General features: G+C 35.2%; 1 protein-coding gene and 1 long non-coding RNA gene across 6 annotated transcripts in view; one reads left to right on the forward strand and one right to left on the reverse strand.

Annotated features, from left to right (window-relative positions):
• homer3b (homer scaffold protein 3b) overlaps window positions 1-26826 on the forward strand; it is an 81930-nt gene that overhangs the window by 37243 nt on the left and 17861 nt on the right. For 4 of the 5 annotated variants that reach the window (XM_073915612.1, XM_073915613.1, XM_068224131.2 and 1 more), the window contains 2 exons: window positions 19075-19211; window positions 23568-23724. In XM_073915612.1, the coding sequence (XP_073771713.1) occupies window positions 19075-19211; window positions 23568-23724 (294 nt within the window). 5 annotated transcript variants of the gene reach the window in all.
• On the reverse strand, window positions 21849-24232 carry LOC141376568 (uncharacterized). Its single transcript, XR_012387077.1, has 2 exons — window positions 24021-24232; window positions 21849-23967 (listed from the first exon to the last, which is right to left on the reverse strand). It is a non-coding gene; the product is annotated as an uncharacterized lncRNA (long non-coding RNA).

The raw sequence follows: 26826 nt of genomic DNA on the forward strand, positions 1-26826 counted from the left end.
TTTTTTTCAGCATCTTTGCATAGATGCTGAAGTCAGGACTCTGGCTGAGCTATTTAAGAACAGTCATGGAGTTGTTGTGAATGCACTTAATTTAGCTGTGTGCTTGGGGTCATTGTCTTGTTTGGATTGTAAACCTTTGGCCCAGTCTGAGGTCCTAAACACTCAGGAGAACGTTTTCATCCAGGACATCTCTGTACTTGGCTGCGTTCATCTTTCCCTCGATTGCAACCAGTCATCCTGCCCCTTCAGCTAAAAAACTCTGCCACAGCATGATGCTGCCACCACCACATGCCAGCATGATGTTTCTCTGTTGGGACTGTATTGGACAGGTGATGAGCAGTGCCTAGTTTTCTCCACACATACTACTTTGAATTAAGGCCAAAAAGTTCTATCTTGGCCTCACCAGACCAGATAATCTTATTTCTTAAAATCGAAGTCCTTCAGCTGTTTTTTCATCAAACTCCATGACCCTTATTTTTTATTTATTTTTTTAGCAAACTCCATGGCAAACATCCAGGCTTTTATGTGTCAGGCCACTCTGCCACAAAGCCCTGACTGGTGGAGGGCTGTAGTAATGCTTGACTTTTTACAACTTTCTCCCATCTCTCGACTGCATCTCTGGAGCTCAGCCACAGTGATCTTTGGGTTCTTCTTTACCTCTCTCACCAAGTCTCTTCTCAGTAGCTCAGTTTGGCCTGATGATTTTTGTTTTTTTCACAGTTTTTGCTCTGACATGCATTGTGAGCTGTAAGGTCTTATATAGGCAGGTGTGTGGCTTTCCTAATCAAGTCCAATGAGTATAATCAAACACAGCTGGACTCAAATGAAGCTGTAGAACCATCTCAAGGATGATCAGAAGAAATAGACGGCACCTGAGTTAAATATATGGGTGTCACAGCAAAGCGTCTGAATACTTAGGATTATGTGATATTTCAGGGGTTCGTTCTTCGTACGTGGATTACTCAGTTAGCTGGATTTGGATATTGACGATTTGACACAATCCAAGATTGTTTCGTTCTTCAAAGCTGATCCGAGAGTTGTTGTCATGGCAACAGTTCTGGTAGATCAAACTTGGTCGTGAGCAGGTTCAATTTATATAAACAGGATTAGATCGTCTTAGTTCAAGCAAAGATAATAGAGAAAGTTTGTTCCAAATTCTGATATTTTCTTACAGTAGTAGTTATATACACTTGGGAAAATGGTAAATATTTTTAAACTATGTATATAGAGTTATAGTTATTAATAAAATAAATAAAGTTATACTTATTTATAAAACTTATGCAATCTGCACCCTCGAAATGAAAGTACAAAGATTGCCACTGGTGGTGCAAAGAGAAAACTTATTGATATGAACTTTTTAGATCGCTTTAGTACAAATTGTGTATAATAAAAATGCACAATATGTGACTTTTTTTTAAAAGCAATAATACATTAATGCAGTCATAAACATGTTTTGACAGTTAATATGCCAGTGATTATGCTTCACAAAAGTTGCAGACGCCTTTACCAATATCAAAATGCTTTTGTAAACATCCGATTAAAAAAACAGCTACTATAATAAAGAAAATATTTTCTAAATGTAGAACTAAATACATTGATTTGCATTGAAATACATGATGAATACTCTTGACACATGAAAGTGTAAAGCCTGCAGCTCACAACAAATGTGGAAGGTTATTGCATGTCATATTGAACAAACCGTTTACTGCTCATTTGATGTAATTTTGCTCGCATGGATAATTGAATATTAATCAGATGATGTCATTACGCTGATGTGCCTTCAGCCAATCGTTGCATTGCTGATCATGATTTCGAGGATCGATAGATCAGTCCTTCACAACACACGCAGCGATCTCAGATCAGTTCATCCAGACATTCTAATCTGATTCGCGAACTGAAGAACCAAATTAGCGAGAGATCAGTTATCAAGATTAAATGATCCAGGATCTGCCAAATCATCTTAGATCATTTAAGCGAGGTACGAAGAACGGACCCCAGTTCTTCTTTTTAAATCTGCAAACATGTTCAATGAACAACAATTCTGTTTTTCTGTCAATATGGGTTGCTGTGTGTACATTGAGGGAAATTTTTTTTATTAAATTATTTGAGCAAATGGCTGCAATATAACAAAGAGCGAAACATTTAAGGGGGTCTAAATTCTTTCTTTACCCACTGTATATGAGACAAAAACAGTTGCACGTCATGAGCTTCACAGGAGGCTTCAGTTGCATGATTTTGAATGAATTCTTTCAACTAATTATTTTCAGTGGAATTGACCTTGTATAAAGTGATGAAAACACTTAATTCCATTCATTTTTGTCAGGTGTGACAGTGAGAATGCAACATTATGTCAACATCCCTTGTTCATGAATAAAATGCTTGTATCTTCTTTCTCTTTATGTCTCTTCTGTGATGATGGGACCGTCTCTCTCTTTCAGCTGCCTCAGGTAAGCTGACAATCTAGCATCTGCATCTGTTTCCACATACAATGTCCACACCTGTGTCCCTGTGCAGCTGCCATGTGCAGGTTTATTGCACTCTTATGACAAAGAAACTCAAAGCTGAATGTGAAACCCTGCAATCATGCACAATGACACATTCCACTTTGTGTGTCAGTTTGTACAAAAGTAAGTTTTGAGACCCTGTGATGTCCAAAACTCAAGTTTTAGGGCCTTTAGCTGATAGCCTCTTTTACACATCATTTACAGACCTTTCTGGAAAATTACTAGCAATTTTACAGAAAGGGTTCATGTGTGAACAGATCCGTTTTGAAAATACCGGTAAATTCGTTCTGGCAATTTTCCAGAAAGAGAAGTTGTAAGATGATAGGTAATTTGCCGGAATGCTGCTCTGTGTGAACGCAGAAGGAAAATTGCTGGAAAAAGCCAATTCACGCTTGGAACTCACTGACATGAGACGTCTACTCCAGCTAATCAACATTCAGACAAATTCACACCCATGCTGTTTATGAAAATAAAAACCTTCTGAATATTTTTCCAGACACATTTATCTTCTAGATGTTAGTCAGATAATGTTACTATGTTTCTTAATGCCAACTGTGTAAAAAAAAATAATAATTATAAAATGCTTATGATAAACCGCTGTTTGTTTATCTTCAAGCTCTGCTTTAGTTGCTTGGCGTGTGTGCACATGAAGTAGCCGGTGAGCACCAGCACACACACAAATTATGTAACATCAATAAAAGCCAGACCTCTTCTAGGTGTACAAATACAAGCGCAGCCTTTTATAGCTCGTTTCTGGTTAATGATGTAAGAATATACCAGTATTTTGGAATGAATGTGTGAATGGTCTTTTCTAGAAAAATTCCGGAATGTCCTTGCCTGTATAAATAGCCCTTTTTTAATTTGCCGGTGAAATTGTCGTGGTAATTTTCTGGATATTTACCTGTATCACTGTGTGAAAGGGGCTAATGAGTGTATGCATCCAAATTTGCTGTCTGGAAAAATTAAGTCCCTACAGTTCGGTTTTTTATTAGGTATTACAGCTAAAATATACTAAAATATAAAAAATAAAATAAAGCCATATTGATATATGAAAAATTAAATGGCATCAGCACATTACAAATTTGCAAAAACTAATCAAAAACAAAACAAAATAAAAACTGAATATAAAAACCATAATAATAAAAATACAAATCTAAATCCAGTGCAGCAGTGAATACACCATAAGCCAACCAAACACTATTTTTTTAAGCCCAAAATCCCCAATCTCAGCCTTGCAAAAAGGGAAGTTCTACTCATTAAAAAAACTGACTGAAAAGTAAAGGAAAGATTGCAATCCCAAATTGAGACCTTAAATGTAACAATCTTTCACTATATCAAGCACTAGATCTGGGGTCACCAATCTCCAAAAAACATGGAGAGCCGGTGTCCCTGCAGGGTTTATCTCCAACTTGCCTCAACACACCTGCCTGGGTGTTTCAAGTATACCTGGTAAGAACTTGATTAGCTAGTTCAGGTGTGTTTGATTAGGGTTGGAACAAAAATTTGCAGGACACCAGTCATGCAGGAGCAAGTTTGGTGATCCCCAAACTAGTTTAACATGTTGGTTCAATGGTCAAATCGGCCGTCCTTTTCAGGGTACTGGTCACAGGTGCAACTGCAACTTCATACATTAGAGACCAATTTTATTTTACATTATTCCTCTAGGCTATATCAAGCTGTTTTACTATCAAGCTGTTCCACTCCAACTGAATCACATGCAAATTAATGCTGAAGCAATAAATCTGAAGTCTACTGGCACCAGTACATAACTTCCATATAACAAAAGCACAAATTATTTTACACAGCTAAGAACACACAGGTTTTGTAATAATTATCCTTCCAATGATGCATGGGGAAGTTTCTGATTTTGCAGAAACACTGTTCTGGAATGTGTAAAAAATAAAATAAAATTTGCTCTGTATCTGGTCTGCTGTTTCTATTTGAATTGCGCATGTGCACCAGTTATGTGCACCCCAGTTTTCCTTATGTGAGAGACCATTTATTTGATAACAAATGACAAAAATGTTGTGTCTGTGATAGCCTACTTTTTTATATATAAAGCGAATATGACTAGGATTATTTTTCATGTCAGACACTTTTATATTCCTTATATATTTGTATTTTTACCTGGCCAATTCCCAACCTACGCTCACTGAAACAGCCTTTAGTGTTTTTTCTCAGCACATATTCTTTTACACGTCTTTCAAAATTAAAGTCATGCATCACACGAACACCCAGGGAGCCACTCACAACACTTCTGCAACCATCCAGTTGAGAAATGCTGATATAGACAATGTCATTTACTCAGTTTAGGTTGTTTCAATTTCAGTTCATTTCAAAGAGTGTCAATCAATATTTGAACATGAAAAACAGAAACCAATCAAGGTTATTGTGGTTTACGAAAACTGAAAAAAATGAAAACTAGAATTAAAAAAACATTCTCATTAACTGGATTAAAAATAAAAACTAGAACTAACTGAAACTGTATTATGTGAAAATATAAAACTATCTGAAACCAATTAAAATTAAAGCAAATACATCCTTCATTTTTGTCTTTGTAAATATATTTAATACATACTGTAAGCCTTTTATATGGAGGCAATCTAGGGCCATATGCAACAAAAGAAACTTTTGCAAATAAAAATCAAGAAGTGCAAAAAAAAGTAATAATTGCAATTTTTAAAAATTATACATATATCTGCTAAATATTTTTTCCAGAATTGCCTTTACAAAATCTCTTAAGTGAATTGCAATGCTCATTTTGATTTGCTTTTTAGTCAACCGTGAGTTTGCGATCCGGTTTTCTTTTTGCACTTCACTTTTCTGTTTTTTTTTCTGGCCCTGATTTGACAAGGGGGCGGAATCACTGGAACTGGGGCGTGTACAGCATGCCCCGACCTGCCTGCAATGAAGCGATGTCATCAGCTGGACACATCGTGACAAAAGGAAATCAGCCATGAATCGATGTCAAAAATTGAATTGAGATTAAGTAAAATATCTGAATCCTTTGTTTTTAAATCGTCAAATGAGCATTGCAATTGACTTTAAAGATTTTTTTAAAGGTAATACTGGGAAAAATATATATTTTATTTATTTATTTATTTGTTTTTTTTTTTTGTTTTTTTTGCTCAAATCCTTGTTTCTTTTTTTATGTTGCAAGTATATATGGCCCTATTTTGTCTCCATACTTTTAGAAGTAAATCTATATTTTTCGTGCTCCCAGTTGTTTGAATGTACAGCACCTCAGAGTTTGTAATACTGATGTCATTGGCCAGATAAAGCCTGTCCTCCTCTCGTCATACTCGCTATTGCTCCCACACAAAAAAACAAAAAAAAAAAACAATGGCTGGACATGACAGCAGCATGGTGACAACATTAAATATGACCCTAGCAGATAGAGCTGTAATCGGGCCATAAAAGTTGGGCCTGCAAGGCCTGAGCTCGACAGGATTTGGCCCAAGCCCGACAAGTAACGTTACATTTTGATTGACAGCTTTTTAAAAGCCCGAACCTGTTTAACGCCCGACATTATTTAAATGTGCACATGCACACAACTCTCTTGCCTTTTTCATGAATGAGTCGTTTATATGCGTTTTAACATTGTTTATTCATAACAAGGGCTTGGAAGTTGGAACAAAGAAATAAAGTAAGTCCTCTGTAACATCTTAACATCTCAGAACTCTAAATAGACCTATAGGTGCATACACTTAGACTAAATTGGCCAACACACCAATAAAAATATGTCTTTCTTAACCAATTAAATTAAAATAAGTTATAAATTATGACGGGTATTTGACAATAACAAAATTAAGATAAAGGCTCTGTGGGATTTGTTTCGCCACTTCTCTTCACAATCTGGCCTTAAGGCGACAGTGAAGCTGAACAATAAAAGAAAAATGCTAACATTATCCTATATACTCTGTCTACATTATGATTTCAATATATTTATTTTTATTATAATATTTATTTATCATTTTAAAAACCCTTTACTCACCAAGATTAGGCTACTTGTTATTATGGAGGAACATTATTGAATCCACTGTAAATGGCTTTAGCGCAGTCCTGCATACACTGAGCAGCACTAAACACCCTTTCACTGCTGCTGCTACTGGCCAGGATGCATACTGCTCTGGCTAATTTAGCAAGTTTTGGGTAGGATTTTTTGTTCATCTTCCATCAGCCAAGAACATCCATTTCATTTTCTATGACAGCAGTTTTAATGTAGCGAGTGACCGCGTCATCTTCCCTGTCAGCTTGCTGTACATACATTGCTGTTTAGCGCTCTACCATAATACGCACAATGTTGCCAACTATTTTCAATGAAAAGGCGCTAAGCTCTGCCCGAAAAGTCGCTAGATTACGTCATACGTCTATTTGCATATTACTGACCTCATCACATTCTAAGATTTCTGTTTGTTTAACAGCCTATGGTCAATAAAGGGGTATTTATATTTGCACTACGCTATGTATGCATGTCAATTTAGGTTAGGTTAAACTTTATTTGTCCCAGAGAGGAAATTTGTCTTGGGCAAAAAAGGTGCTACAACATTGCTCTAAACAGACAGTAAAAATAAATGAAACAAAACAATTAAGAACAAACAGTTAAGAAAATGCATACATTTAACAAAATCGATTGCTGTTTGAATACAGTATATCATTATAGATGTGTAGTGAATATGCAGTAGGCTAATCTCTAAGATGTAATAAACTCAGACAAGTTCCGAAACTCTCACTTAAAATATCTGTTATTGTAACAAGAAAATAAAAAAACGGTCAAATTGAATTATATTATAAGTAAGGAGAAGCAGATCGGTTTGACTATACAGTGGAAATACCTTCATACTGATGGTGCTAAATCATTTGCCGTCAGTACGTAGAGGGGTGATCTGCTGTCAGGTTGCAGGTGGGAGAGACTGCTGTATGAGGACTGGGCCGTCTGTCAGTGCTCTGATGCAGGGAAAGAGCCAGCGGCATCCCCTGCAGCTCATTGAAAAGAGTGGGGACAGTACAGTATGGACAAATAAAAGTCTATAAGAATCTCCAGGAACACCCAGTCGCTAGATTTGTCGCTAGTTGCTGTTTTGAAAATTTGTTGCTAGGGAAGTCTGAAAAGTCGCTAAATCTAGCGACAAAGTTGCTACATTGGCAACACTGAATACGCAGTGTATGACCGACCGCCGAAATACCTTGGCGGCTAGAATGACCGTTCCTTCTAAATAGGTGGCTGGCCTGACTGCAGTCAGAATTCGCTCTTTTTGACTTTTCCATCATTATTTGTTTTACCTTTGCAGGAATGGATTTTAATGTTGTTACAAATGATTTGATTACTTTCTCCCACTAATTGAAATGCATCACATGTCTGTAATTTACCGCCCAAGCCCGGCCCGGCCCGGCCCGACCCGACCCGACCCCGTCTAAAATGATAGAAATTAAGCTATAATCCGTCGCGTCTAGTCGGCTTCGAGCAAAGATCTTCAGCTCTACTAGCAGACACTTAAAAGTGTTAATTAAACACATTTGTGTCCAATAATAAGTTTTATTTCTGTATTGGTGATCATGATCACGAAAGAATCATTCTATTTAATCAGATCTTCTAAGTGAACCACATGAAGTAGTTCGCCAAATCGAACTGAATCATTTGAAACTATTCACGTCTCCAGTAACGTTAAGCACTTATCTGCAAATAACCCCCTTTTTACATGCCCTAAACCCCTCAAAATGAAACGATATATATATATTCAGTTATTAGATCAGTACACTGAGATCAGATTAGAGAAGCGGTCAACCGTTAACACTGCACATGCATCATTTAGTGAACCAAACACAAACAGTACATGACAGCCTGCTGCGACTGAACTAAACTTGAGCAACTGCAGCACAGGCAAACCTAGGGGTTAAACGAGAGTTTATTTCAGAACAGAAAGTCATAATGAAATTTAATTAAGTGAATCATGCTTCAGTTTGGTTGCAAAAAGTAAACGTAAAGAAACCTTTGAGATCATGGGGATGTTTTAACTGACTTAAATTATGATTGCTACATATTTTTGATATGTTGAGTTCAAACTTGAAAAGATTGTCACAAGAGATTTGGTTCGAATTAATGATGTGAACTACCGTGTGTCTAACCTCAGAAGCAGTCTTGCACACATATTTTACTTAAGGCTGCGGTCTTGTGGGCTGTTGTATTTGAGGATGGGTAGATGGTAGTGTTTTGTCAAAAAATGTAGCTTTGATTGGGTTTTTGTTATACAGTGTTTATTCTGATGATTTTCAATCTTGCACCAAACAAACATCCTAAGTTACAAAAACAACAAACAAAACCTAAAACTAATACTGAAAGTTAAAAAAACTAAAACTAAGTAATTTCAAAATAAAAAAAACTAGTAAATCTACCTCATAAAAACTAATTAAAATGAACAGAATTTGAAAACAAAAAAACAAAACAAAATAAAAACTAAAACTAATGAAAAACCCAAAACTATTATAACCTTGAAGCCAAAATTATCAGTCAGGTGCTTGTTAAATGCACCAATACCTCCTCCATGACTAAATGCATATGAATAAAGAGCCTTTTAACACACTCAAAAACTCTTTTTGTTCAAACTACCTATTTAAAATGAGTAGAAACAACGCAATTCTTAGGTTTTTTGGCGACAACTATTTTTTTTAAAACTAATTTTAAGACTAATAAAAACTAAACTAAAACGACAAATTGAAACTTACTGAATTTAAAAACAAAAAGTCAAAATCAAATAAAAACTAAAACTAGTAAAAAAATCCTATTATCCTACAAACTATTATACCAAAATATAGCCTACACACCATAGATAACGATTTAACATGCAATAAAAAAAACGTGTTTAAAAGATAAATACAGCAAGATTTCTAAATATCAACTGGATATTTACTCATCCCTGCACTGTATAAAATAATCCTTATCAATTTGTGCAATAATCTAGCAGCATTAATACTCTACTGATGTTTATCAGCTTATTTTGCCTCCGTTTTTATTTAGTTTATTCAATTTTTTAATTATAACTGGCAAAGAAGAATTTACATTCATTTTAATGCTTATTAGGAGTTTTCAAATAAAAAGCCAACAATACATCATGTATATAAATTAATTATAACATTTACAGCTCTATTTGTTATAAGATTCGGTTTCTAAAACATTAATATTTTATAACAGCAAGTTCAGTAGATTAACTCGAGCATGCCGAAACTCAAGATGTCATAGACGTCCTTTAAATCAAGTTCAAATAACCTTGCAAGAGGTCGATGTGGAGATCAGCTAACATTTGTTTTGTCTTCTTAATTATTATTTCCGACCCATAAAGATAATTACTGCTAGATAGCAATCATATTTTAATATTTTCCCCGTCATGGTTAGGTATGTATCGGCAAACTAAAAAGGCCAGATAAAACCCTCACTTTACCAAATAAACTGTTCACCAGATCCTGTATGTCAGAAAATTTAGTGTACTGCTGAACTCATTTTATCATAGTAAAATAACACAGAAATGGAATAATAACACTTCAGTCTCCTCCTGAAGCTCCAATGATCTTTTTGGAGAAACTGTCAATCACAACTGTCAATCACAATGACACGCCTCGTATAATAGCATCAAATTACTGGCTAAAAACATACTGTTTACAAAAATGAAGATCTGCACTTAGATCAGCATAATAGCCAGTGCCTCAATTGACCAAAACCAACTTTCAGGACATTTTATTGCAAGTGTAATGATTTTTTTTTTTTTTAAATTTGGGCTCAAGTCTCCTTCATTAACATGAAGAAGAAGGGCTTTATGACTTGTACTGCAGCCAGCCCCCAGGGGGTGATCTAGCGGCCGGGAGCGTCACTCAAAAGCAAGTGAGTAGCGCTCTTGTGTGGAACCCATGATTTTTACAGTGCATGTCCAGCGCAAACAATTTTTTTTTCTTCAGGGAAAAAGCACACATCAAGCTTGAGTTCTCGAGTGACCGTTGTTTAATTTGAGCTCTTTCTAGTGGTATTGATTGGCTAATCATAAAAGAAGTATGTGGTGGGAATCCATGATCCCTTATTAAATATGTAGAAATCCGCAATATACATTATTGAAGAAAATGGAGCTCTCAAGGCGTTGACTGTGCAGTGGAATTGTCATGTCTTTGATTCCTCTCGCTCTACCCTTAAATATATTAAACACAAAGAACTCCGTCTCCAGCTCCCGTGCCTACAGTGAGACGCTATAAAGAAGGCAAACAAGTCATAGGCCTGAGCGGTTGGAGTAGAAATAGAACGTCTTCCTTTGGGGGATGCTGAATTTGAGATTGATGAATTATACAAGCATCGAGAGCAAGAAGCATTGCTCCTCTGAAATACTGTACATGTTTGAAAACCCAAAGCTCCGCGTGTAATACAGTGTAAGCAAAAGAGCTGTGTTCTTTTAGAAGGACTGCTCTGGTTTTCGCAAACAGCAGGTCGAAATAAACCTGATGTCCTTTTTAATCTGAATCAAAAAACAATGCCATATGCTGCCTCACGCGTTGTGTAGTCACGTGCAGAGCGAGTTGAAAGAGTTTCTGGATCAAACAAATAGACTAAAAAATGGTGTTTTGAAGAGGTTCGGTTTTTGAATTATTTAACTCTCACCATAGTATGGAAAATGTGAACTCACTGGGACTCTCTTTCGTTTTAAATGCGGGTATTCCCTTTAAAGCACCAGATAAGGCTTGGCATTTAAGAGGAGAGAGAAAGAGGTTTCATAAATATTGCATGCATCTTGTAAGTAGCTACTCGGGTATATGGTGATGTAACATGTCTGTGAAATATAAAAACCGGTCACTTTAATGCTATGGTCAAGATAGTTGTTGGGCAGTAAACAATGTTGTTAAGTATCATGCTACAGTATGATTGCTTTCGAGTAGAATTAAGGCTTACTGTAAATATATACACATTTTCTACATTAATGAAGCCACTTGTATTGCTTTTATTCATCTGACCTCAATGGACTAAATGGAAGAAGTGAGTTGGTAAAGATTTCCATGTTAAAGGAAGCAGAGCAAAAGCAAAGAATAAAAACTCTGGATCTTCAAACAAAAGCTTAAATTATTTTGTGAGTGGAATATTTTTGATAGCAACTTTTTTTGTGAGATTCAAAGTTTTTATGGCATCTGTGCCCCCAAAAAAGTTAAATATGTGAAAAAATATGGTCACACTTGAATTTAAGTTACATTGCATTTACATGCCAACTAATTCTCATTAGATTATAAGTAGACTGTTAGGTTAGGGTTAGATGACATGTGCTTGCAAAGTTTTATAGTCAGAAAAATGTCTGTTGAAGAAGCAGTATCAACAGATATTAAGCAGACAAGCTACTAGTACTCAACTGGACCATCAAAATTAAAGTGTTACCAAAAATATACATGAGACAAAACAGTTGCACGTCATAAGCCTCTGCACGTCATGAGGAGGCTTTAGTTGCATCATTTTTATTAGATTTTTTTCAGCTAATTGTTTTCGTTTAGTCGCCATCCAATTTTAAACTCAATTTCCCTTACCTCGGCCTTGCTGAAAAGATCTATCCATCAAAAATTGACAGAAAAATAAAGCAAAGTTTGCATTTCTAAATTGAGACCTTTAATTTTACAACTTTAACCATGTAAAACGCATTAGGTTAACACTTCGTTTGATCCATTGTAAAAAATGAAATCATCATTTGTTCAGCACACTGTTCTTTTTATGTCATATATACTAAGAATCGTGAATAACTATTAATCTACATAATGTTATGTCAACAATATTCGCTAATGTTTTCTGAACAAACATTTTTGTGTTGAAAAGGAATGTTGGTATTTAAATCATTTGCACATACGAAACGTGATCGAAAATTAAGCTTGTTTATCTGTTGCTTATAAGAGGGGTGACACAGTGTCACAGTTGGTAGCACAGTCTCCTCATGGGAAGAAAGTCACTGGTTCAAGACCCGGCTGAGTCAGTTGGCATCCCTGTGTTCACAGGTGAAAGATGTGTGGTACAAAAGGGACTAAACCAAGTGAGAATGAATGAATGATTAAAGTATTAAGTTTGTGTCATTTTTAAGCAAAATGATTAAAAACAAGATGATATGCTAACTAGTACTAATTATTTATTTTGGCCTCAATGGCAGTAACTGTTGCTTCTGTTAATGTGACAAAAAGATCTTTATTAGTAAAATACAATAATCAACATTGCATGAATAAAATAAATTATGTTAGCTGGACAAAATATTGTTACTGAGAAGAACTTAAAAACAGTTGTTGAGACAACTCAAAGTTCCTACTGCATCAAGTTGTCTTGTTTTTTTGTTTTTTTTTTTCTCAACAATTGATTTATTACAGTGTAGTCCAATCAGCAATCCTTTTCAGGTAGACTACGGTTCGTGAGTGCGACTGCAATTTTGTTGCATTAATCCTCTAAGCTGTACTATGTACATTTCATATGAATCACATGCAAATTAAAACTCTGGTAACTTAAAACTAAATCTAAAACTACTGGCACTGCTACTAACAAAACTAACAACTTTACATGACAAAAAAGCTTGGCAAAATAAACAAACAAAACAAAATAACTAGATCACTTTATATAAATGACATCTGTAAGAGTTTAGTGGCATATTTAAAGGAGTAACTTTACAATGTAATTGATTATTTATTGATTATTTGAGAACAGAATGCTTTTGTAGTACAGCCATGTCATGATTATTAAACTTTTATTTGACAATGATTTTTAAAGCCATTCATTTGTATAGAGGGCAGAAAATTGTGTTAAAACACAATTAAGCCTTTCGAAACTTTGCAAGTTTTTATTTTATTTTATTTTTTTTAAGATTTCTGAAAAACACAAGAAAAGGGGTTATTTTGCTGACATTCAGCCTTACTCTGCTTTATACTACCCTAATATATTTTGCTGACGTCCGGCCTTAAGGTTTTTGCACACTGAAATTTTTGTATGCCTTTTTTTCGTGTTTATATCTAAAAAATTCAACCTGTATACAATCCTTGCACACTGAGTCTGATGAGTATTTATTAATCTAATTTATTAATAAAATTAAATATTTATTAATAAGACATTTCTGAGTCAATTTTAGCAGTTATACTTTGTTCTACACTCTTCTCCAAAGTAGAAAGAGGATTTGGCTACATATTGTGTTCATCCGATACTACATAGAGAGGAAGGGGTTCTGCTCATGATTAAAGAGCTGCACTCGATTATCCCGAAATTCAAAGTTTATTTCAGGATATTAGTGGAATTTTGATTCATTGTTTGTAATACTTCACATATTACGTACGTAAACAAATCCTGAACAGAGACTGGCTGTAGACATTAGATGGTGGCCACATTGACCTATCTGAAAAACAGACCGAAGCAGACCATGAGGCGGCTAGCTCTTTTTATTTCTCCAGCTCTCAATGTAGATTGTGTCAAAGCAGCTTAACATAGAAGTTTTAGTAAACTGGAACTGTGTCAGTCTAGTTTTTAGTTGAAGTTCAGTTCAGTTTAGTTCAGCTCAGTGAAGTTTAATTTTCACTGCTGAAAGTCAAAACACTGAAGAGCAAATCCACTGATGCGCAGCACCACAAGTCCCAAACCTAGTAAGCCAGTGGAGACGAAGACACTTCGCCCATTGACAAAAGTGAAGGAAAAAACTAGAGAGAAAACTAGGCAGATGTGGGCATGACTATTTTCTTTTGGCCAAACTTTTTGTGTAGAGCTGCAGAGGCTGGAGAATGCTGGGCGTCCATCGTGGAGAAACTGCAGGTGTGAGTAGGTCTGTATAGGGTGTATAGGCTGGCCCGCAGGACCAATGCACAGACTCATCTGTCCGCCACAATTTGTCTTTATTTTATGGACTGTATTTGTCATAAAGTTATCTGTGGCTCAAATAACTGCATTCTGTATTTCACTTGTATAGTGGTGCTGAATTGTAAAAACACCAATCAAAGTGCATGTTCGGATGCGAAAAACTGGAAAAAACAAAAAAATTCAAACCCAGTTTTAATTTTTTCATGATGCACAAAAGTTTTGGAGACGGTATGTCAATACGATTGACACATTGTTAGGTTGAATGTTTTCATGACGGGCAAGTTTTGGTGACAGTATGTCAATGCGATTGACAACATTAGGTCAAATAAATTTTTACGTGCAATAATATGGACGAAAAGTTCAGATTCAGTGTGAAAAAACCTTTACTCAGCTTCATACTACCATAATAAGTGTTCAATACTTCAGCTCATCCACAAACATGCTTTCTGCAGGATGTACTGTATAATGAAATGACAACTGCTATGATTCCACACCTATGTTTTGAAAAGCTCAGTAACATACTGTGGCAAAATGATATACTGTGAATACTGTGCCTTTAAGGCTGAACTGCTACAGTATTCAAAAATAAATGTAGCCTGTGCATTTATTAAATCTGGGTAGCAGATGTTGCCAAATTAAAATCTGACAAAATCTTCAAAGAAGAATGTTGAATGTCTGTGGATCTTGGATACTAGAAGAAAAAACGTAAATATGCCTGAAATTGGTTTCGCCAGAAAACCTTTTAGGATGGTGAAAAAAAAAATATCATCACAATACCATCAAGGGAAATACAATGTTTGATCAAAACAATGGAGAAAAACCTTGAATTTACTACTGAAGACTTTTTAATATTGCCTGATAAGAGGCGGAAAGAATTTTTAATGATTTTTATAAGAACAGCAATAAACAAACATGGCCTTTATCTAAGGAAACAATTCTCTGGACCATGAAGATCAATTAAATACAGTTGGATACACGAAAATTAATTGGTAAGACCAAAAAATTTCTAGAAGAATGTTTTAAGGATTAATATGACCAAATTGATGCTTTTTGAAACCAGTGATCTGGATACTTAGGAGCAGAAGAACGCCATTCCCAATAGCCAGACGTAGAGGTTGGCCAGTCTTGTTTTAGAGATGCTTGGTGTAACCGAGCTCACTGACTAGGTCACTAGAACAAATTAGAAATAGTTTATTTTACAACATTTTATTTTATTACTGAGAAGAGAAATATTAAATATGTGTATTCAGTTTATTGAGTGTATTCAGATGATTCAGTTTAGCATTCTTAAAATGGAACTGTTTTTGACATTGTTTTATTTGTTTTATTTTATTTTCATGATTTAACTTGCTCAAACAATATATACTTACCTTGTTTATTTACCTTTTTATCTTTTTTTTATTTTCTATAAAAAATCATCATGTCATTATTTCTATACACTCTTTTGATTGAACAAAAATGTGATATCTGGCCCTAAAAAAGAAAATAGCAAATATCCACATTAAATAGCACATAGCTACGAGTTGGTTTGGCTCTTGCGGGAAGTAGAAATCTTAACTGTTTGAAGGACATCATGACATTAAAGTATTAGGGCATTTTGGCACAGATTTTGATGTCTACTGTGCATAAACTGAATCTTGATGGCCTTTGGACTTTTAAGCAGCACCATCATCCATCAAAATATGATTGAACATTGAATAGTAAATGCTGGTGCTATATGTAAATTAAACATTTTGCTGCTCCAGAGAAGAATATTCTCTCAAATGTGAGTGAGTTGAGCATGTTGCACACTAGCTGCCTTCCTGGAGAACATCTGATATTTAGTTCTTTGATTATTTTATTTAGATTTTACTCTGAGACAAATGTTGGATTATTCCATATACCTGCAACTCATTGCCTCCATGTAATTATTAACTATCTGTATCAGCCTTTTTCATATTATTGTTGATAAATAGCTTTAAAATGAAGGCAAACAAGTCATAGATATGGGCTGATACATATTGGAGGCTGAAACATCGATGTTTCCCTAATCATTAGATATCTGGAAGTTTGCAGGGACTTTTGTAAACTAATTTTATTGTAAGTTAAACAAAATAAAATGTAAAAAAATTTTTTTTAGTAATAATAATAATTTGTTACATTTATATAGCGCTTTTCTGGGCACTCAAAGCGCTTTACACAATGGGGGGGGGGGGGGGATCTCCTCATCCACCACCAGTGTGCAGCATCCACCTGGATGACGCGACGGCAGCCATTTTGCGCCAGACCACACACCAGCTGATTGGTGGAGAGGAGACAGAGTGATGATATGCCAATCATGATATGGGGAGGGTTAGGATGCCATGATGGACAGAGGCGGCCAGGATGCCGGGGTTAAACCCCTACTCTTTTTCGAAGGACATCCTGGGATTTTTAACGACCACAGAGAGTCGGGACCTCGGTTTAACGTCTCATCCGAAAGACGGCCCTCACTGAGCAGTATAGAGTCCCCGTCACTATACTGGGGCATTAGGACCCACACAGACCGCAGGTTGGGCGCCCCCTGCTGGCCTCACTAACACCACTTCCGGCAGCAACCTAGCTTTCCCAAGTGGTCTCCCATCCAGGTACTGACCGGGCGCAGCCCTGCTTAGCTTCAGTGGGCGACCATGTGAGAGTTGCAGAGAGCTAGCTGCCGGAAGTTATCAGTTATCTTTCAGTTATCTTTATGTGCTTAGAAACACACCAATATATATTTCAAAACATTTCAGAATAGTTTACTGATCCTGAAAAGCTCACATTAGCAGCAGAATAGTATCAGTGCTTAGAAAATCAGCTTTTTGAAATGCAGCCAGTAGTCGGAGGAAAGTCAAACAATTTTTATTATGAGATTGTTTATACAAGATGCTGTATCGGACACATGAGACATTTACTAAAAAGAGACGTTCCGCCAAAATGTCAATATTGCAACAGTGACCAAAGTGTTAAATGTGTACTTTTGCAATGCCTTATTTTTGTGATCTGACAACGATTTTTATATGGAGAGACTTGGAAATAATTTTGTGGTTTAAAAGTGCAGTAGGTGATCTGCCATAATTCTATACATTAGCAGAATAACTTTACTTCCCTGCCATACTTACATGCCATACTTGCATGCTATTTCAGACCGAATGTGAATATAAAACCAACTTCACCTCAGTAAAGCAGGCTAGGCAGAATATCACTATTGATTGACATTTCGTTGTTAAACTAAATAAAAATCTGCAATATCGATGCTATAAAAGGAACCTTATAAAACTTAAAATAGTCATATCAGTCTTTCGTTGGAAGATTTCAGTGACTGAACAACACTTCTGTGCATATAACCCATTTGTAACAACACAATCTACATCAGCTTTGCGTGACTAAAACAGTTTTAAAGTTTTAAAACTATAAATAACATAATAACACAATTACTAATTTTTAATACCATTACCTGTCTAAAACAAATACTTCAGCCATGATGTTGTCCTTCCCCCAGCGTGCAAAAGTAACTCCAATATTGGTTCAGGAATTTAAAAAGCTTTGATTTAGCATTTGTTTTTATCGCTGACAATCCCTCTCTCTCTTTCTTGTACACGTCATCAACGCGGCGTGCGTCCACATGCAAACTGCGGATCTGCATGAAAGGCTGCGCAGATGTACAAATCTTCATTTGTAACAGACAGTTTGGGCTACTTATCAGAATTATAGGAGTCATTGGCCTGACAATTTTTATTTGGATGAACATTTTTTTTGTCTTATGCCTTGCTCTGCCTAATTACTATTGGAATGTGAAGAGACTTTTAACCAGCACAAAAAAAAAAATGTTTCAGAGAACAATCACCTACTGCACATTAAATATTTTATTTATTAGAAATTTTAGCTGACATTCGCTTGAAAATATATATTTTTTTAAATACAGAAATAAAACTTACATTTTAACAATTAGACATTAAAAAAGAGAGAGAAAATGAAAAACAGTCATAGCAATTAAAATGGAACAAAAAATTAAACACACTTTCCCCCAACCAAACACCCACCAGTGCTATTCAGTGGTAAAAGTAGGTATTAAAGGCATAATCACATAAATGTTTGTAGAAAGGAAATGAAAGTGGACTACATTTTTTTAAATAACAAAATCTTGTCTATAAGTAGAATATACCTTTTTTTTTTCCTTCTAGATGTAATATACTCGTAACTTTGTCAGCCATAATTTAAGAGTTGGAACTTAACTTTTCTTCCAAAACAAAATGATACGTTTTTTTTTTTTTTTTGGCATAGATCAACCCATATGAAACTGTTGTTGAACTTTCTTTAAAAACTACAAATATAATTATTAATTACTAGTATCTGGTTCAATCAGAATGTCTAATGTATCTGAACAAACTTGGAATATTTTGTTCCAGAAACTCTGTAAAGGTAATATTTTTAAACATGAATTTTTTAAAAATGGTCAAATTTGTATCAAAAGTAAACTTTCTTGTATTATTATTATTATTATTATTATTATTATTATTATTATTTGTGTTATCAATATATAGCATTGTTGATGTATTTTTAAAATTATTATAGAAAAGTGATATTTATAAAAATCTGATCTGGTTTTGCTGTGAAATAGCTAGAGAAGCTGATATGGCAATAAATTCATAATACACACGCTCACACACATTGACAAGAAATTTCAAACAGGTTATTTATTTGAATTTTTATGCCATTGTATTGTCTCTTTCTGTATTTTTCCAGGCACTATCTGTGGATCGCCAGTCTCCACCGCTGCTTGGTGTCAATGGCTCTAGTGAGGATAAGCTGTTCCGCAGTAAAAGCGCTGATATGGAGCAGACCACGGAAAAAGAACAGATGAGAAAGATGCTTTCTGAAGGGTAAAACATTCATATCTACATGGTACATTGATTTTTGTTTTTTACAGTTGAAGTCAAGAGTTTACATACTGTACACATCACAGAATGAGCCAAATGTTAAATTAAAAAAAAAAAAAAAAAAAGGGATGAGAATAAATATGTTAATTTTTTTTATTTTGTCCTAGTGTTAGTTAACCCAAAAAAGAGGCATAAGTCACTTCACAGTGCTTGTGAATGTGCACAATATACTGACACAGAAGGGAAGAAGTTGAGTGAAAGTTGTTTTTTGTCTCTTATGCACACAAAATAATTGCTTAATTATGTTCTGTTTGGGTCACTGCATGCATATGGTCTGTTTTGAGGGAGTTTTTTGGTACTTTTTTGGACTTTGAATACCTTGATGTCTATGGAGGGTGAGGGAGCTAAGTTCTAAGTTATACTAAACTAAGTTCTTAATGGTTTGGAACTAATTGAGAGTGTGTTATTATTTTCATCAGTTTTGGGTGAATTAACCCTTTAATCTCTCTCCTTTTTTTAAATGTAGTACTGCCTGCAGGAGAAAGAGTTTCTATGGACATTGGGTCTCTACCAATATTCACCAACTATTACCCCACCAATAATTTTATTAACTTTAAAAAAATTAACATTAATCTAGATATGCAGAAAGGGTTAAACCAAGATCTCTCTTTGAGTATTAATGCCCCGAAACACATATGAACATTGTGGTTGGCTGTGCCTTTCTCTGCTGTCCTGTGATAGGCTGTTGCTGCGTTCAGATACAAGCAGCGTCACAACTTCGGGGGAATTTTCCAGTACAATGATACGGTGTGTGAGGTGGGTGACACGTGCCACTGAAAATGGTTGCAGCAAATAACAAAAAGTGTACACAAGGAGCTTTTTTCAAAGAAACTTTAAGTCACATAAACTCAAGTTTTTACCTTACCAATGTCAGGAGCAAACCTGCGCCCTTGACTGCTGGTATTGCCCAGATGTTGGAGAACACTAATTTAACAAATGCTTTGGTCCAAAGAAACTTGCAAATGAAGATTGTGTAAGTGCTACTTATACAAAGGATTTGTTCAGGTTCAGAGAAATAAGTCATAGCGTAAGGAGGGGATTTTTTTAAATGAAGTGCTCAAGTGTTCGCAAAGAAATAGTTTTTAGCTGTCACTTGAATAATACTAGTGAATAAGCAGTCAGCATATGAATTGAAAGATCATTTCACCAGCCAGTAACAGTGAATGGTAAGGTTTTAGAAAGTGATTTAGAACTTCTCTGTGATGGTACAGTAAGTCCACGCTCACCAACTGGAGGTTTCTGGAGGGTGTGGACTTGCAAAAGCAGGTGGAGGTAAATGGGTGCAGAATCAGAGGCTGTTCTGTAAGCCAGCAAAATGATTTGGTTTCACGTTAATACATACTGAACCTGTACGTGCTCATAACAGCAATCTTTCTTCTATGTTCAGACAGAGCTGAATTTTGAGGATTTACTGGTAATGTTATAACTAGTCATTCCAAAAAATTCCCAGAACGAATGTACCTGCAGTTTTAAAAAGAGCCTGTTCACACTTGATCCTGATGTTAAACGCAAACAGCTTGTAACACTTAAAAGACAGAAAACATGAAACTGCATCGTACAGCCCCTTTAAATATATCTTATCAACTCCACAATTTTCTTAAATGAACATTCATTTCACAATTCTCCAAGAGAATTTTTTATCCATTGAGCCTACTTTTTGTTCTAAGGGGTTCACTTTTAGCTTGGCATAATTAATTGAACCGGATTGGTCCAATAGCATTTAGCTCAACAAATTTTAAAAAGAGTTTTGATCATTTTCCTATTTAAAGCTCGCGTCTTCTGTAGTTACGTTGTTGAAAAATAACGAAGTGAAATGAAAAATTATTTTTTTCTAGGCTGATATTTCTAAGAACAATCAATCAGCTGACTTGATTTAAAAATGGTTAGTAAGTATGTGTATTTATATAGCGCATTTATCGTGTATGGCCATACACCCAAAGCGCTTCACAATCATAAGAGAGGGGCGTCCTCAATCCCACCAGTGTGCAGCATTCACTTGGATGATGCAGCAGCAGCCACAGGACAATGGCGCCATGGCATTCACCACACACCAGTTATTGGGCGAGAGGAGAAACAGTGATAAAGGGAGGGCTGGAAGATTAGATGATGTACTTAGTACACCCTTTCATATGCTACAGAAGATTCTTGCATGTTTTAAAAGACAAAATTTAAATTTAATTTTATTAAGTTAAATTTACCCTCATATTCAAATTCAAAAACCTTCTTAATGCATTGTTCCCTCTGGAGCTTCAGTCCTTGTTTGAACCTTCTGTAAGAGTTGCTCAGTGTAAAAAGAGTCTGTTAGTGTGAAAATATGGAACTCATAATCATAGTTTTTTTGGAAAGGGTTCAAATACACTGATGTGGAGAAAAAAAAAAGCAAATAATTTCGGGGACTTGAGGTATATTTTGTAGAACCGTTAATGGTTCAGGACAATGAATGAGCACTGCATTCTGAGCAACTAAATAAAACAACACAGTATTTAGCATCAGTGTATGTAAATCTATAAAGTGGGTATTTTTAGGGACTGAGCACCAACGGTGCATAGGCCCTATTGAAATTGCTCTTTTTCTTCTTAATCTTCATCTTCATCTCTAGAATTAATAGCATTTTTGAGGGTCTAAACATGCTCAAAATCTAACAAAACTTTGCACATATGCCAGAAATTGTGAAAATGTATGTTTGTTATGGGTTTCTGAAGTGGGTGTAGCAAAATGGCTCGACAGCGACAGCAGAGTGGCCCTAAGCTTTGTTTCATGAGTGTGTACAAAAATTGCCACACACATTAAAAATGCCAAAACCTGCAAACATTTTTCTTGGAGGAAAATTTGAAACTGAGCAGGAAGTTGAATATTTTTAACTTCTCTTTCTTCCTTTTCACCATTTTCAGGCGTTGTACTTTTAACAAACTCCTCCTAAGGGATTTTATAAAATTAATACCAAATTTGTGTATTGTCATCTAAAGCAGTGTTTCTCAACCACTTTTCTGGAGGACCATTAACACTGCATGTTTTGTATGTCTCCTTTGTCGTCACGCCCATTACAGGTCTTTCAGTCTCTGCTAATGAGCTCATGATCTGAATCAGATGTGTATGCTTAGGGAGAGAATGTGCAGAGCTGGTGGTCCTTCAGGAAGGTGGTTGAGAAACACTGATCTAAAGGCCTTGGGGATGTTAAATTGCAAAGATTTAGAGTTTTTGTGGAAGGGCGTATCCATGGTGACCTCTCAAACTTTAATGTTTTACCACAAAACAGGAAATTGTTTTAACTCAGGCATGCATAGTCTGATCTGCCTCAAAATCCAGATCAATGATGACCTGAACAAAATCCAGTTCCAGTCATAACAGCACCTGCTTGCAACTGAAAATGTAATGTTTTACACTGTAACAAACTCCTAGAAATGTTTTTAGATTGAATCCATGTTACCTTAGTTCAATAAAAGGCCTTTGTGAGGCCCAGTTTTAATCTTCATAAATTGAACTAAAAAATTTCCTTTGTAGATCATGTCTATATGTAAGCATATTTTATTTAAATTATCACATTCAGGTCAGTACTAAATACAAAAAAAAAAAAGATGCATTTTGTATCAACACTTTATTTTTGGTAAAATAATTAACATTTTACTGATTTTATGTATAATTTTTTAATGTCTCTTCATATTATCTAGTTAAAATATTAATTGGGGAAAACTGTTCAAAATAGTTCTTTGATATTTGGAGATTTGACTCCTATTTTGTAAATAGAGTATAGATAGAGTATAGTCGCTTCACGTTTGTTTTCCCTTGATACAGAGCCACACTGTCTTACACAGATGCATGTGTGGTTTCGCAATCCGCTTGACGTACTCTTCCTCCTCAGTAGTTTTCTAGGGTAATCGCCACTGAGTTTAACGTCAAACATTTTATGGACTCAAGCATAACATACTTCACCAAATAATCACAACATTCAATATGGTAAATGTTTATGGCATCTCAAAATCACATTGTTCAGAAAGTCAACCAGCAAATGGCTTACCTGTCGTTGTTAAACAAGACTTGCTGTTACAATTAAAATGTGATCAAATTTCAGATCTAACAGGGAACATGAGTAATCTCTTGCACAATCTGTTCATAAAATGTAAAGGTAACACAAAAGAAATGACATTTTAAAACTCAGCCATGTGTGCAGAGTTTGCCATCTGCTGTCTTTGGACTAAAACACTTTCAGGAAATTTGTCTTTGACTCAGCTTCCAGAAGGAAAAATCTGAGTATAACTGAAACCCAGATGCTGTTTTATTATTATTATTATTTTTCCACAGGTCAATTTGTGAGATAAACTCAGAGGCTGAGCTGTTTTCTCTTCGAGACAGCAACACTAAGCTGGTAGCAGCTCTTCATGATGCTAACAGCAGCATTGAACAATGGAAAAAACAATTAGCCGAGTATCAAGAAGAAACAGAACGCCTCCGAGAGCAGGTAAGGAACAATAATTGCTCCTAGTCGACATTTATAGTACTGCATTCGGATTAGTTTTACTTTCATTTTCTCTCATTGTACGGTCGAGATTAACACACATGTGATTTAAATGTTTAAATATATGTCCGTAAGTGCTTTATTCGTAATAATTATTATCAGTTTTTACCACTTGTATTTTGTTGTGCAAACACTTCTATATGGCTTACATGTTATGCTGGTGGTGTAACAAATATGAAACCTTTGCTAATATTTGATACAAGTTGTTTCATTGAATAGATTTTCCTCATATGCTATACAAGACCCCCCCCCCCCCCCTTGTTTTAGTTTTGCAAAAAAAGAAAGATATTGAGTAGAACAATTGCCAGGAAAGTCACTTAAGTTACCCAAACTGCGATCTGGCTTTCTGCTGTTCTTACGTTTGTACAATTGTTTGGGACAAAATAATAATTATTTTGCCTTTTATTTGTTATATTTTCCTAGCAATTTAAACTCTCCTTTCAATATGTACAATAAGAAACAAAAAGCTTGAATTTCGACTGCATGTAGTCTGTGGAAGTATGACTATGTGTCCAATGCTCGACCTACACACTACAACCACAGATATATTTCAGCTGCTTTTGTGGGGCACAGGGTTCAAACTGTCATGAAAACCTGGAAAAGTCATGGAATTATGACATGGCATTTTCCAGGCCTGAAAAAATTTAGTAAGTTTTGGAAAATTCATGGAAATTATTTTAACAAATATCTGTATACTTGAATTAGGGCTGCATGATATTGGATAAATCTGACATTACCATATTTTTAATTTCTGCAATATATATTGCGATGTGAATACAATTTCACCAGATGATTAAACAGGTTTACTTGGATTGATTGGGGGGATTTTGTAGAGGAGTGAATCATGAATAATATATAACAAATAAATTACAAGCATAGATAAATAAAATATAGTAAAGATAAAAGTGAATTATAGTTTGCATGAACACATTGCAATATTGATGCAGAAACGATATATTGTGAAGCCCTAACTTCAATATACATTGGTTGTATTTACTTATTTTCTGTCCTTGGCCAAAAACTTGCTCTCACATTGTTAGTGCGATGTAAGCATTATCAAAATTAATTTTACAAAGATTTAATAAAAATGTAAACAAAATAGATTGTTGCGTGCTCTATGATGTGCTGTAATAAATTTGAACGTTATTGTTTTTCTTATTATTTACCATGTGTAAGTAGACATTACATGAAACATTACGTCATAAAAATGTACTTAAAAGTTCTGGAAAGTCTTGGAAAAGTCATGGAACAATAAACGTGCTTATTTGCATCATCACTGGTAACAGGTAATGCTTGAAATATAAACGTCATGTCTGTTATCCTAAGATGCATCAATTACGTCAGGTTTCTGCTTTTTTTCTTGTGCTTGAATGTTAAAACAGCCCTCCTATGGATTATCAATCACTGAAATGGCCCTCTGCCATTTTGGGGTGAAGACCCCTGGTTTATTGGATAGATCACCCAGAATTGACATTTACAATGGGAACCAAATGATTAGCTCATGAAACATGCAGATGGCTGCTCTCAGCACAAGAAATATCAGATGAAGTGAGTCATACTGTTTTTAATCCACTTTTAACTTTAATATTTGGTATTTTTACTTTTTGCACTTATCTTTGGCATAGTGTCAGTGTTTTTTTGTTTTTTTTGTTTTTTTTTCTGAGAACTTCATCATTAAAGTACTCTATGTACTTTTAATGCCTTTTGTTACTGAAACCAAAGAATTTCCTTTGACTTTTGGGGAATATGATTGTTTGTCATTGGCAGTGAATTAAATTTCCTTTTGGTGGCTCTATTCAGGGATTTTACAGTGCTTAATTATGACTTTGTAAATATTTTTATTATTTTATGGGTGTTGTAATGAGTTCAATGAAAAGGCTGAAACAGTTACATATACATCTGTTCTAAAAATTGTAGCCACAACTATAATGCCTTATTTATATGGAGCATTGACATTAATGCTTCTTATTCATGTTGAATGACGTGATGTCAAGCATTGCTGAAACTCAGTTGTGTGTCTGTTGTTTTGCTTTGTGTCTCTTGCTCATGGCAGAAGTTTAAAAACTTTTAACTTTTCAAGCACCAATGCAGGCTTCAGCCAATCAGATTACTTTATGCAAATGTATAACAGACACTAACCAATCACACATATGCAACACCGGAGAATAACACCATTTAGAAAAAGCCTTCAAAATGGAGAAACTTTTTCAGGGTTCCTACAAGTCATGGAATTTTAAAAGGTCTGTTCCAGACATTAGTCAGGGAATTTTATATATACCAATCCACTTACATTATATACCTTAACCTATCATCACAAACCTTAACCAGTCATCACAGTAGTTCACAGTGGTATTATTGTTATAATACCTCCAAAACTTGAGCGTCTGTGCGCCCAAGGAGCCTCTTACACCTCCAAACGCCACCACACGTTCTTTGTTTGTCAGCATGTCTTCTGAGGCATAAGTCAATTATGTAAGAAAAAGACTGCGCAGCTTCTTCTAGTGGGACAAAATCTGCTTTTCTTTTTAATATTTGGCACCAGTTTATCAAGTATTGATGGTTTTGTTTTTTTGACTATCTTTGGGTGGAAAGGCTGCATTATACACAAATCTTTCATAAGATCTAGATCTTTTATCTAGTTTTTAATTGTATTAAATTTTATTTGCATCTTTGGGTGAAAACATAACTATTGTTCTCGGTGGTCTTTTTTTCATGCCATTGTATAGCTTAACCACTTGTCAACCAGCAATAATATATATTTATTTGATGACAAAAAATAAAATATAGGATTTTTACATCATTAAGCAGTATTAAGTTGTTTTTACAGCTAAGGGGCCGTTTACATATTGTCTTTTGAATGAGCAAATTTGTTATTTTCAATGAAGGTGTGTGGCTTGCACGCGCATATTGGGAACAGCGTATAAGCGGCAAAACGAGCTCGCACTTTCCAGGCACACCACGTTGAAAACATCTCAACTTTTCAGAAATCCACGAGTGCACTGCGAGTCACATGACAAGAGCTGACAATCAGCTTCATAGTTTGTA

This window comes from Danio rerio, chromosome 11 (genome assembly GCF_049306965.1).
Source record: "Danio rerio strain Tuebingen ecotype United States chromosome 11, GRCz12tu, whole genome shotgun sequence".
NCBI lineage: Eukaryota > Metazoa > Chordata > Actinopteri > Cypriniformes > Danionidae > Danio > Danio rerio.